General features: G+C 54.1%; 3 protein-coding genes across 3 annotated transcripts; 1 reads left to right on the top strand and 2 right to left on the bottom strand.

Annotated features, from left to right (window-relative positions):
- Nucleotides 1-990: 990 nt before the first annotated feature.
- IUM83_11688 (HAD-like domain) lies at nt 991-2,352 on the bottom strand (the record flags this gene model as incomplete). The annotated part of the gene is made up of 1 exon (XM_067936262.1): nt 991-2,352. One exon carries the CDS (start codon nt 2,350-2,352, stop codon nt 991-993), a length of 1,362 nt encoding a protein of 453 aa, XP_067798664.1.
- Nucleotides 2,353-3,758: 1,406 nt separating this feature from the next.
- On the bottom strand, nt 3,759-5,042 carry IUM83_11687 (Astacin, peptidase M12A family, neutral zinc metallopeptidase, Zn-binding site; the record flags this gene model as incomplete). Its single annotated transcript, XM_067936261.1, has 1 exon — nt 3,759-5,042. The coding sequence occupies one exon, from the start codon at nt 5,040-5,042 to the stop codon at nt 3,759-3,761; it is 1,284 nt and encodes a 427-aa protein (XP_067798657.1).
- Nucleotides 5,043-5,390: 348 nt separating this feature from the next.
- IUM83_11686 (E3 ubiquitin protein ligase) lies at nt 5,391-13,588 on the top strand (the record flags this gene model as incomplete). Its single annotated transcript, XM_067936260.1, has 5 exons — nt 5,391-8,393; nt 8,456-8,612; nt 10,853-11,023; nt 11,122-11,398; nt 13,264-13,588. 5 exons carry the CDS (start codon nt 5,391-5,393, stop codon nt 13,586-13,588), a joined length of 3,933 nt encoding a protein of 1,310 aa, XP_067798656.1.
- Between the last annotated feature and the right edge of the window lie 157 nt (nt 13,589-13,745).

Raw genomic sequence — 13,745 nt, 5'->3', positions numbered from 1 at the left:
ACCGAAGATTGCGTGGATATGCCTGCGGCCACATGCATTATAGCTCGTGCTCATGGTGTGTCATAAGCTGTGTCGGATGATCGGACTCTGTTCCCAGCTAATTCGCTTGATGTTTGCAGCAAGGCATAATTAAGAAACCAATATAATGCTGTAGGCTACAGTCTGTAGCCGAGGTCAAGGTGGAGATCAGGAAAGGGCGAAGGCCTACGAGAAAGCAATGGATAAACGCTAGACGATGCAAAGCTATCGAGATGGAGTCAACTGCGTGCCGGATCAAACGACAAATGCTGTACACCGTTTTTTGTGGAAAACAGAGTCGTTGGGTAGTACAGAAGTCGAGGACGCTTTTCGGGTTTCTTTCCCCTTCTTGCAGCGGGTGCCTCATTCTCCTTTTCGCTTATAATTCATCAACTTGTATTCATGTACGACACGACAGATCTTGATGATTCAAACCGTTGTCCAGTGTGACTTGATGCCACCACAACTTGTGGCGGAAAGACCAACTGTACTGTAGATCTATGCACATCTTCATCTACGAAGGTAAGGGCTCGATGGCGTCTCGACGAGAAGTTCCGTTTACCCTTTCGGTCACTTTCACTATTGCTTTCTTCCTCGGAAAACGTTGGTCCCCGCAACGCCAACAATGGACCTCTGCGCGCGTTTACCGCCTTGATGCTCGCCGCCTCCGCCCAAGCTGACACTATGGAATCCATACCCATAGTATGGATCATGCTCAAGCCTCATCATGCGGCACCAAGTGATAGATGCAGCACATGACGCGGAGCTTACGCGTCATTCAGAGAACTAGGAATTCAAAGCGGGGGCAACTGGTGCGCCGCACCTAAGTCACATGCGAAAGGTATCAAAGTAGATTCATGGCGACACTTTAGTGCGTTCGACATCATTATTGTTTGTGAAAACTTCACACAACGTCACATTATCATGCTGAAAACTACGATGATTGTTTAGAATGGGCATAGCGCTCTAGTCTTACAGATCGAGGAACTGGTACTGAGAGCAGCCGTTGTAGGAAGAGACGGCCGACTCGTACGTGACTCCATCTTCCGTGCTAAAGCCCGACGTGATCCAAGTGCCGATGACCTGGTCCTGGCCCTGCAGGAGGTAGGCGTTGTTCGTGCTAGGCTCCGTGACGCCAAAGAACTCGCAAGCCTTGACGTAGAAGCCGTTGATGCAGGTAGAGTTGCCCTTGAGGCGGTTGTTGGTGTCGACGACGCCGTCGCGAACGGTGTTGAGCATCTCGCAGTCGCCGTCCGAGTCACCCGACGAGTAAATAGGGGGTGCGCCCTTGTGGATAGGCTCGAGGATGCTGGTTACAACGGTGGCCTTGCCCGGGCCCCACGTGATCGGGTAGTTGTCCTGCAGCTCAGCGGTGAACAGTCCGTTGTCGTCGGTCTTGAAGCGGACGCCGTACACGTTGTCGTTGGGCACCATGTTGCCCAGACCGAAGAGGTTACCAGCCTCGGCCGCGTACAGCTCGGGTGAAGCGCTGATGATGTAGACGTCCACGCCGGCGGCACGGAGAGCGCGCATGGTCGACTCCTGGCCGTTGAAGAAGCGCAGACCCTTGGTGTACGAGCCCTCGACTTCCAAGTCGCCCGTCGACGTGTACGTGGGCTCCTCGAGGGCCTGACCCAGGTTCCAGCGAATGCTCGAGCGGATGAGCGTCTTGATCTCATCCTTCGTCATTCCGATGAGCAAGTGAGGGAACACCGTCATGGCGATGGTCATGGCGCAGTCCGAGTGGTCGTCGCCGCCGTCCATGGCCTCGAGTCCATACAGCAGGAAGGCGATCTTGGCGCGGAAGTTGAGGAACTCCGGGGTCTCCTTGATGACGTCGAGCGTGATGTTCGAGGAGGAGGCGGTGGCGTTGCTGGTGAGGTTGTACGTGGGGGAGATGTACGCGTCGTACAGCACCCGGTAGTCCTTGGCGGTCTCGGCAAGCGCCGTGGCCAGCGTGACGTCGGTACCGTTCACGTCCTGGCCGAGCACCGAGTTGGTGCCGTTGACGAGGCAGATGTCGCTGCTGCTGGCGTTGTAGCCAAGCGAGAAGATCGATTCGAAGTTCTCGGGCGCGAAGCGGAAGTTGAGGTTGTCAACCTGGTAGAACACCGACGTGTACGAGATGTCGCCGAACATGCACGTGTTGTCCCAGTCGAAGACGGCGTAGGCCTCGCCCTCGCCGCGGAGGGCGCTCACGTTGGCCAGCAAGTTGCCCACCACTGCGTTGTTGTAGTCCGGCGCCTCAGCCGTGACAAAATAGTTGTCGGCCTTGGCGCTGGAGGCCAGGAGCGCCACCGACAGCGCGGCAGCGGCGGTGAAGACACGGACCATGGTTGGGACTCTGGTGAGATGATCTACCCTTGGTGTCCGATCCGACGCGAGTTGGGGAATGAGAGGCACTGGCTGAGCTGTTCGGTTCGGCTCCCTCTCAGCCATCGAGCAGCGAAGCGAGCCTGCTGGGGGCATGCACGCCCCATGTGGGATCGTTGGGCAGGGATGTGGATCGCAGGATAGGCGAAGGACGCGAAGCCACGCCGCACCTGTCATGCATTGCAGGCAGGCTCTTGAATCTCCGTCGCGCTGACGAATCGGCGATGAAGGGCTGCACTGTCGAGAAAAGGATCGGAGACTCCGCTTTTAACACACGAAGGCGGGTCTCTGCGCGGCTGGTTCCCCTGAACACGGCGCATCTTCGGTCTCCGCTCCGCACGTTTGGCTCGAACACGCAGCGCCGCGGTGGCGCGCCACAATCTCAAGCTTGGACTCCACTGAAATATTTGGCAGTGTTGTGTTCAGAACGCCAGAAACATCAATCGGGGACCATTGGCGACACTGGGAGGCAAAGTGATCAAGAGGCAAGGGTGTTGGTGTCGTAAGATGAGCGCGGTCGGGGGTCCCGTTGAATGTCTTCGTTTAGGGATGCTCTCAAATCAACGGTGAACCGAATGTACCTGCGCAGTTCAGCACTGCGCTCTGAATAGAAGAGCGCATATTCAATCGTTGTCAGGTGGACAGTTGATTGGCAGTTGCGTGCCTCGAATACAAGGAAGCGAACCACGTTGAAGCCGTAGGAGAGACCTTAGATTCGACAGTACAGCAGCGAATCTGCCAGTGAGTGGCACACGTTGACTCATTTCGCGCACACAAGATCGTCTTGCACGTCGGCAATCGCCAGCAGCCGCGGCGGAACGTTTTGTTTCGTTGAATCTGCAGTCCAAAGTTGCGACTAACTGAATTCGGTGGTCTACCAAAGAGACGCGCAGTGGGTCGCGATATCTTAACTTGGCATCCGGTTTCCGCCTCTCGCGAATCGCGAGTGCGATGAATTGGCTTCGGATACATGAGCCCCTTATCGCAAGGCTCGAGCAAACATACACACAGCTCGAAGGCTGTGCTGAGACAACAGTGAAGCTTCAAGCAATCCACACGAACCAAGTGCCAGACAACTTTTGCACTATGAACGATTGGTTTCTAGGCCGGATCTGAAATACCAGCGGCCGACATAGCCAAACCATGCATTGGAGCTCTGCGCGTCCTTGACTGTGGTCCGTGGACGTTGAAGCGTACTACATGGAAGTTACCTTAGTAGAAGGGAGTCCTACCGGAACATTGTGTAGACGTCGACGAATCTTCAACTTTTATAGTAGTGATCACCAACATCTATATTATCTCGGAAACTAGCAGTATGAACAAAATTGGAACCCGACTGATACGGTCATTCGACCTGGTGTCCAGCTCTAAGTCTGAGCGTACGCTTCCGCTAGCAATCGCTTTGGGGACGTCGATGCCTTTTTCTTTTGAATCTGGATGGTGTTCTCAAGATTTTCCCACCACTCCAGCATCTCCGCGACTGAACCGCTGCTTCCTCCGTGGACACCACCCGGTTTGTAGTTCGGGTCGACCGACTTTAAGGTTGAAGTTGAACTGCTCTCTTGCTTGGTTTTAGGTCGTGACTCCGTAGATGAAGTGCTAGTTGACGGCTTCCGTGTGTGCTTGACCATGTCCGAAATCGAATCGGGAGCTCCAACACTGCCAGCGGTGGACGAGGTCACGGTCGGAATCTTTACATCATGCACCTTGGCATTATCCTTGGAGCCGTACAGCATGCGGAGCGTATAGATATCGCCGGCGCTGAGCACTGCACGCGTGCCGATCTCGGAATCCCGACTGGAATTGCAGTGCTGCTCGACCGGTTGAACGCAGTTTTTGACAGTCTCGACGTCGCAGAACGACTTGAGCGGGTACTGAGCCTTCGGGAAGCAGAGCCCCGCAGTGCGACCGTAGTGCATGATGGACTTGGGGTCATACGGCTTGAGGATGGCTTCTCGGTTGGTGGTCTTGGCGTAATTTTCGGCCGACACGGGCAGGTTCTGGTCCGTGAGCACAATAACCTCTCTGTCCGGGTGCGTGTGCTCGTGGTAGAGCCCCATCGCGTGGCCGATCTCGTGTACGACGTTGCCCGGGCCGCCAGCGAAGCAGCTCTTTCCGAGGTTCATGAGCTGCGACTTGCCGTCGTTCACGTAGCCCACCATGCCGTAGCACGCGTCCTCGTTCTGTTCGATGCTCACGTACTTGCCGTTGCACTTGGACACGGGGTCGCACTCCTCCAGTGTGACGTTCACATCGGCCTTACTGTAGAGATCCACGGCCGTGTTGATGACCTCGAGCTCGTAGTCGGAGAAGGACCCGTTGATGCGGTACCACACGATGTGGTCGGGCCAGATGTCCTCCTCCAGGATGACGGCCACGCCTAGGCGGCGGCGCTCCGAGAGCTCGACGCAGTCCACCTCGCGGCTGTTGATCCACTGCGGGGCGTCCACCAGGCCGCGGTCCTCGAAGCACGTCGCGGCTCCATACAGACAGCGAGCGTAGATGCTGCCGGGGCGGTGGGCGCGGCCAAGCAGGTATCTCGCGCCGCCATGGTCGATGCGGACGCCGTCGACGTCACATGAGGCCGGTCGGGCCCAGGCCGCACAAGTCGCGCATGACAGCACCAACGCCTGCAACGCAGCATGCAGCATTGCTACAACTTGTCCGTTACTGGCCGTTAGAGGAGACTGCAAGGGCGGACTGGCTACCTTGTGGTCCGTATAGCGACTCTGATTGGGCTAGAGGTGGATGTAGCCATGTCTCGAAGATGGCTACATCGAGTTGCATGTACTAGTACATTCTAACATGCAAGACCAGTGCGGCGGCAAAGCGCTGGCGGAGTTGGGAGAGCTATCTTCCCATTGTTAAACTCGTGCATTGTCGACCGGCGAGAGCTCGCTCTTGCAGCCGTTTCCAGCCGTTTATTCTCGTTTGCGGGGGATGTAACTACCCTCCGTCGTGTTGGCGGACGAGGCCTGCCCCTGGAGTATCTGCAGCTGATGGAGGGCAGCCTCGGGATCCTTTACGTGTGCGGAGAGCAGACTGGGGGAGAGATCACCGTCGCGGAGAGTCTGCTCGGACGCAAAGTGCGCGGCGTCTGCGGGGGCTACGACCGCTTCGTGGCGCTGGTGGACGCGTGGGAGCTCGACTGGCCTGCCAATGACGGAAGTGGCGATGAAGCTGCAGTGTTGGAGAGTCAACTGGTGGCGGAGGGGCTGCAAGACGTCAAGGTGCACCACGTTGCGGTCGGCAAGAACCACCGCGTTGCGCTCTCGCTGGACGGCCAGCTTTTTTCCTGGGGTCGACCTGGAGCTGCGCTGCCCAGTAGCGAGTTGGGCCACAAGCTCGGGACGACGATGGCGCAGAACTATTATCGAGTGAAGACTCCGGGACCAGAGGTAGATGGTCTGGAGAAGCGTCAATTTGTTTCGGAGAAGTCGGCTCACGTTCTCGTTAAGCCTCTCTCGGGTGCGACTACAGCGACGGCGACGGGGATCCCACACCAAGTAGTGACAGCGCCAGAGCTGTTCTTTACTCAGGTTTCTTGCGGCAAACACCACTCGGCGGCTGTCACGAATAGCGGAGACGTGTACACGTGGGGAAGGAACTTCGAGGGTCAACTCGGACAGGTGTTCAAAACGTTGCCGAAGGAGGTGAACGCGGTCTTCAACGGGATCTGTGCGTGGCCCAAATACGTGGGGTTCTTCCTAGGCAAACCGCGCGTGGTGTCTGCTTGCTGCGGCAATATATTCACGGCGGTGTTGCTTGCTGACGGCAGTGTTTATCTCCTGGGAGGTAGTTCACTTCGACCTGCTTCCGGAGCTTCCAAGAATTCTACGACTGGGGTCATCACGCCCAACTTGATCCTGGAAAAGGGGTCCGATGGCGAGCCTTTTGTCGGTATCGCTTGCGGGTCCGACCACATTCTTGCTTTAACCAGCACGGGTGAGATATTTTCATGGGGTTTGAACACGTTTGGCCAACTGGGACACGGAGGCAAGACTGGAAGAGGAAATGCTGAAGTCAAAGGAGGTAAAGCACTTCCCAGCGCTGTCAAATACGACAACTCCATCAAGTGGGCGAAGGTTTTCGCAGGAGGGAGCTACTCAGCAGCGCTCACGACAGGGAATCAACTGTACACCTGGGGGAATGGCAGCTACGGCAAATTAGGGCACGGAAAGTCTCGCAAATATCAATGCGAGTTCGCACCGCGACGGGTGGATTATTTGCAGCACACCGTTGTCGGGTCCGTGGTCTGCGGTGATCGCAATCTCTTCTCGTTTGCACCGACTTGCATCTCGGAGATTGTTCCTATCTGTGGGGAGCACGTCGGTGGCTATGAACTGCGAATACACGGCAGCGGATTTTGGCCCAGCGACAACGTGACAGTGCGTTTTGTGCCGCTGACGGATGGTCGACTCATGCGAGGAACGCTTGGTACATTTAATGCAGCCACGGGGGACGTTGTGTGCCAAGTACCGAAGTTCCGTTTGCCTGGGGAATATGCCGTAGAGGTTTCTATGAACGGCAAGCACTTTACGTCGAACGGGCGAGTTTTCACAGTATTCAAGCGCCCGCAAGTGGCATCCGTCTCTGTTTTTGACACTTGTTATTCAGGAGAGGAGGAGATCACGTTGTCCTTGTGTGGCAACCTTCCGGAGATCTGTCGGCGTCCAATTGTCCGATTCGTATGTTGTTGGATTGATGCAAACAGCGGTCATTTCGTTGCCAAGAGCAGTACTGAGTCTGCACCTACCGTGGTTGGTGGCTTTGATGAACGCCCAAAGATTGCGAACGATGAGGAGGTCGAGTACGATCCGTCCGACATCACCGGCCGATTGCTGCGTTTGAAGGTGCCCATCCTCCCAAATAATGGCAAGGGAATCGCACCCTACACACTTGAGATTTCGTACGACGGCGGTCTCATATTCGCTCCTGTCTGCGTTGACCCAACGCTGGTGAAGCAAAAGGACGAAGACGCAGATGAAAACGAGGAGGAGTATGTCCACCACTTCAGCCATTCCCGGAAGATAGAGGAGGTCCACCCCATATTGCCACACGTGATCTGGGCACAAGACACTCAACTAGTTCGCACCGCCCCGAACTCGTTCCTCACAAACGAGTTACCACAAGCAATCAGGATCGAACTGCAGCATATTCTTCCTCCTGAGGTTGCTCAACTTGAGGTGAGTATCATGTACTTCCCTTCCAGCGGCGAATACGACCCACAGAAGATGCCAAGTGCTGCAGCTGTTCTCCGCATCGACAGTGTAGAAGGAAATATCGTGCTGGGCTCCATTCCACCGCTGTCCGAATGGAAATGTACTGCGCCCGCGAACCCGAAACTTCAGGGTCTGTCAACGGAATGGTGGAAATCGCTCTCCAAAACTGGCTTTGTGTCCAAACTTCGCGTGTCCATGAACGCTGGTAGAACCTTTATTCCTGCCCAGCCGCTCCTAGGAGGAAGAAGCTCCTTAACCGCGGCGCAGATATTTGGTATGCTTACACCTGGGCGATTATTGAGTCTATTCCCCAGCGTCGGACTGGTTTCTGGCGGAACACAGATATCGGTTGCTGGAGATTTCTTCCACTTCGACACACAAGATGCTGCGGTGAGGCTACAGTGGAGAGAGAGCAGCGTTGTAGTGCCTGCAGTTTGCTTGCGACCCGAGGAAGCTCGGGGTGAAGCAAACTCGACGAATCGACGTGTCGTCTTCCGGACGCCACCACTGCCATTCCCTGATGATACAGCCACAGCCGCAGCAATGGCGGAGGGGATGGTGCTCGGGACTCGAGAAGAAGTCACTGTGCTCGTGTCGCTGGACGGTGAGCACTTCACGGATGCCGGTCTTGCCTTCGTCTACTGTGCTGTCCCAGAAATGATCGGAATCTCTCCACAGGAGGCAGAACCGGGAGTCTCGATGGTGCTTGCAGTGGACAAAGTGATCTCAACACCCGAAGCGTGCGCGAAGCTGGAAACCGCTGACGCGAAAGTGTCGCTGGTACGTCTTGCATGATTGTTTTTCTTGTCAATAGACGATCTCTAACAGCGGATTGTATCTAGGTCTTGCCTGTCGAGATCGACGAGGGTGCTCGCACAGCCGCTTTTGAACTTCCACAACTCCCCATCAACACCAACCAACGCGTTCACGTCGCGCTTTCACTCAATGGCCAGGAGTTTATCGAGGGTGTTGTCGATTCCGTGTCAGAATCGAATGGGGGTGGGGTGAGTTTCCTCTACAAAGCCCAGCAACCTCAGTAGCTGAAGGGTAACTAGAGAGCATTGTTGTATAAGAGCAGGGGTGTTCATGTATTACGATAGACCAGAAAACATTTGATTACTTAATCTCATCCATGTTTCGTGGAAGACGCACAATGCACTTGGCTCGTACTTCGCTACTTTCCTGTGAGAACCAAGATCAAAGAAACAAGCAAGCGACGAGATTATCAGTCATCTGTCTCGGGTCAGCCTGCTCAAGCTAACCGCCACCTTTTTCGCCGTTAGCGCGGCATCTTCTCTCCGTCGAGGAACTGCCACCAATCTCGTCGTTGACAACTCAAAGGAAAGAGTAAATATCAACCTGATTCACACGCCTTTGAGTAATCCTTTCCCTAAAGCATCACCCGTCCAGGCCTCCAAGTGGAAAGGAGTGCTAAACAAGCTGGCCCATACCCTGATTCCTGGCGTGTCCAGCCATGGTGGATTGGTGGTCTAGGAAAGACATGGAGTGAAGTTTGAAAAGTGGGTCTATTAGCATATTATAGTAGCTTTAAACATCCAATCTGATCTCCCCGGACTCTGGATACCTTTCTTCCATATCGAGCTTCTTTCCAGCGTATGGACGAATAATACTCTACAGTACTCACTCTTGCCACATGCATAATAGCAATACGGGTAGGACGCCTTGAAAGCGAATGCACCCAGGGATCAATGTTTATGAGACAACACACACGAATGTAATCCCCCGTAGATTGAACGTAATGTTGCGTGTGCCCGTTTCACCCTGCATGCCTGCCTGCATTACAGAACTTGCGCGACCAACAACAATGCGTCTCGCCTTCGTTTTAGCCCTGGTGATGGCTACTTTCGTCACTAATAACCTTGCCTTTACCAGCGCCGAAGTTACCACCGAAGACAAAAGCGCACCTCCTGTATCGTACACCGAGCCTAAAACTCGCCGTGTCAGAGGAAGAATGAAATCGACACAGAAGAGAGGATCACTCCACCTATAGCCGCCTACTACTACTCGCTGCATCCTCCAGGGCCTGAGGTTGAATTCGAAAGCTTGCCTCTTCAGAAGAAGTTGACGGTGCTCTTCGCTCTGCTTGGACTTAGGGTGGTGACTGGTGCGGTTGTTACAGCTGTCAAGCTCTCGGGGGCGTCAGCCAAGAATTCGACAGTGATTCGGGATTATCTGATCAGCGATCTGAGATATATTCTGAGTATGTGTCTTGGAAAGCTGGGAGGCGTCGTTTACGAGATTGGTTCTCCGGGAACGTACAAGATAAACGCAGTTTGGCTGATTTAACCCCTTGAGCCCGGACGCCTGGACCTTACAAGATAAGGACCATTCCTTAACGTGGACCATACACGTTAAGGAATTATTTACTTGGATTTTGTATTGACCCTTACAAACTTCAAGTCAAGAAGGGGTAGGTAATGTATCCACGCTTTCCCGCTGATGTGCAACGATCAACATAAACGATACTACTAGAAAGGACATTAACATATCAAACTAGCATTTTGCTATGCTGTTTAGTAGAAGACCGCCCTCCGCCACTCGACTTCGTGACTCATTTCCAGATTTTCTCGCTTGGCTCCTAAACCCCACGCTGCTCTCAAAAATGGCGTTTCAGGCACGCTGGCGCGAGCTGAAGAAGGCTGGCGGACCTCCAAGCGACCCAGTGGGCTTTCTGTTGACTTCACCTATCTCAAGCCTGGGAAAACTATCAAGGTTGTCAGCGGAGAAGACTTTTTCGAAGGCGAGGAAGCGCTCATGAAGTATCTGGACAAGATTGACCTGGGTAACACTGCGTGTTTGCATTTGGCGGTTACTCTCTACGGTGTACTGATACTACTGCGTGAACAGTTGAGCTTCAAGCGAAGAAGCAAGCGAGGCGCGACGGATCAGCAAACGCCGCGCGACGTCGAAACGCTGCGATCCCTGCGAAAGCTGCCGTCGGGAGCCTGCGAGTTGAGGCACCCCTCGGTAGCCCGCCGCAACAGACCCAGCCATCTTCCCCCGCTCCGCCATTGGTAAATGAGGCTACGCGAAGGTCAATCGCGCCTCACACCCCAGTAGCCCTACAAGCCACCTCCCCACACGACACTACGTTTTCCCCCGGAAGTGACGATGGCCAATCCCACAATAGCCCCGAAGGTATTATCTTGTATCATTATCATGTATGGTTCAAGTTTACTTACATCTAATGCTGTATCTGACATTCTATTGTGTACTAGAGTCGTGTATCAGTCCACGGAACCTCGATCCAGAATTCAAGGATGCAGACGAGAACAGCAGTGAGTCGGGCGACTCCGACGAAGACTACCAGTCCGAGAGCGTGGCGGAACAGCCCGGTGTTGACGAAGAATCGAAGCAAGACTCGCGAACCAATCGAGAATCTACTGAAGGTTGGACAAACTTGTATGTAAAGGCTATGAATAGTTCTAACGTGTATCTACGGTTTATGCTGTACACGAAGATTTGAATCAGGATGTGAATCACATAGCGGCCAGCGATGACCCAAACAAGTTTGCCGGCTTTGAATCGGACGCTGAGAACGATGATGGAGACGATGAAGACCAGCCTGATGATAGCGTAGAAGCTGGCACAGTGCAATTACCAGTTCCGCCTCAAATGAAGTTTGATAACGGATTGCTGTCATCACTTGGTGGAATGGAGAACATCGCGTCGGGCGCAGTACCCGACACATTTCTGAAGGAGATGGACGTGAACGGCTGGTCAGAGTTGGCGACGCACACGCCGTACGACTACCTGCAGGAGCCGTATGAGCCCCGATCGCCTGAGGCAATGCGTGAAGACTACCCCAACCTCTACAGTGGCGACTCGGGACCAACGGCAAGAGCTCTCGCCGCTGCATCAAGTCCTTCTGGAGCCTTTTTTTTTACTTCATACAGCCTCAGCTGTGGGAGGATATTGCTGCTGAGTCCAATGACTACTTCGAGGCGAGTATTGAGTAGCGCGTAAAAGGTCAGCATACAAAGCAACTTGTACGAACCCTGACTTCAAGGCCAAGTCACGGGATGCTATCCGCGAGGGCGTGCTGAAGACGTCACCTATCGAGGCGAGAGAACTGTGTGTATTCATAGGTCTATTGCTAGCACGGGCCATTGTTCCAAACAAGGAAAAGCTTGCGCATCATTGGAAGAGGAGGGATGAAGGTGACATACCTCATGGGTGTTTTGGACGTTTCATGGCGCGCGATCGGTTCATGCATATCTCCAGGAACCTACATTTCAGCCCGAACGATGACCCAAAGGCCGCGACGGATCGCGCGTGGAAGTTGCGTCCCGTTATTGATGAACTACAAGACCGGTTTGCTGCTGGCTACACGCCACCTGCCATCATGACGTTCGACGAGGCGATGTTGCCTTCGCGCTCAACATTCAACCGCGTGCGCGTCTACATCAAAGATAAGCCCCACAAGTGGGGCACCAAGTTGTTCATGTTGTGCTGCTCAACTACGGTCTATTGCATTCGGTGCGTGTCAGGCGTGTCCGAAGACACGCCTGCTTTTTTTTTGATCCCTAAGTTTGCTTATCGTGTATGATCCAACCTAACACATTATTATATTGTATGATACAGATTTGAAGTATACTGCGGTAAAAAGGAGAGGGCAGGTCAGTCAAGCTCGATGGATCACAAGTCCGGTCCTGCCGCCGTAGCGCGCAATCTTCAGCGAGTTTTCGGTCCTTCCGCCCCACAAAGTGGTGATATGCGCCTCATCGTCATGGATCGATTCTATTCGTCAGTGCCTTTGTCGATGCAACTACTGACAATGGGTTTCTACTCTATTGGTACGGTACGAACGGATCGCCAAGGACTGAGTGCGAAGCTGATTCCTAAAATGAAAAAGGGAGACAAGAAAAAGCCGCCGAAGATCCCTAAGAACAGACCAGCAAACATTGAACGGGGAACGTTCATCGTGGCTGCAGCCTTGCAGGTCCCCGCGATGCGAGTTTTGCGGTGGTGGGATACACGAGCTGTGCATGTACTGAGTACTGGTGGCAGCCTCCGACCAGACCGCATTGTCCGACGCGATGCATTGACAGGAGAGCAACAAGAAGTGGCTTGCCCCCGCGTCGTCAAGGACTACCAGGCGTACATGGGGGGGGGGGGCGTGGACGTGCACGACCAGTTACGCCTTCAACGGTAAGTGCTGATATCTTGTATGTACAAGTTATGGAGTTTCTAATCGTGTATGATACATTTTACAGCTACTCACTGCAGCTTTGCATCAAGTACAAGAAGTACTATAAGGGGCTATTCCTAGGCCTCGTTGGCCTAGCGGTGATCAACGCTTACATCATTTTCAATGCGGCTCGTGCAGCGGCAGGTCTCCCAAAATTGACCCACGTGAAGTTTCTAAAAAAGCTTCATATCGAGCTATGTCAACTTCGGGATGAAGATGGGAGGCCATCTGCGCTAATGAGTCTTTTCAAGCGACACGGTCCAAAGACCCAAATGCGAGCAGAAATCGTCGTACGAACCACACACCGCTACTAAATGACGAGTGGCGGCCTGGGAACAACAACCAAGGACTGAAGCGCCGAACAAGAGCATGCAAGGTGTACTCACTTCTCAAGGGCACTAGCAATGCCCGTGGTGGTGATTCGTCAACGTACTGCAGTACGTGCAAGCTACAAACTTCGTCGGAGAAACCTATGGCGTGGCGCATCTTTCTGTGCGAGAAGAAGCGCCACGCAGTGAATGGCGAGCTGCGGTCTTGCTTCGACATCTGGCACAAGTGCTGGAGTAATGGGGCGCTGGCACCTGCGCCGCAGCGAGGGGGGAAGCGGTCGATCCGCGCGCGGGCTCCGGCGCAGCACCAAGATGAAGACGCTGGAGAAGAGAGTGGTGGGAGGGGCGGGCATTCAAGTGATGAGTCCACGGCGACCGGTAGTCACCTGCCCAAGCGGGCCCGTCGCGCACTCGACGCGACGATGACCGATTGAAGTGCTAACTGAGATTTTCCATTTCTATTGAGTTTTAGTATTGCAAAATATGCCGCCTATCTGATCAGCAGCACATGTTCGTGGCGAGGCCGTTATGCACTTCCTGTACACGGCTCTGTTCATCGTCGCAGCGCCTCTATCACTCCCTTGGACTGGT

The sequence above is a fragment of the Phytophthora cinnamomi genome (assembly GCF_018691715.1).
Source record: "Phytophthora cinnamomi strain GKB4 chromosome Unknown Contig8, whole genome shotgun sequence".
Taxonomy (NCBI): Eukaryota; Oomycota; class Peronosporomycetes; order Peronosporales; family Peronosporaceae; genus Phytophthora; species Phytophthora cinnamomi.
This window is presented reverse-complemented; position numbering and strand designations above follow the sequence as displayed.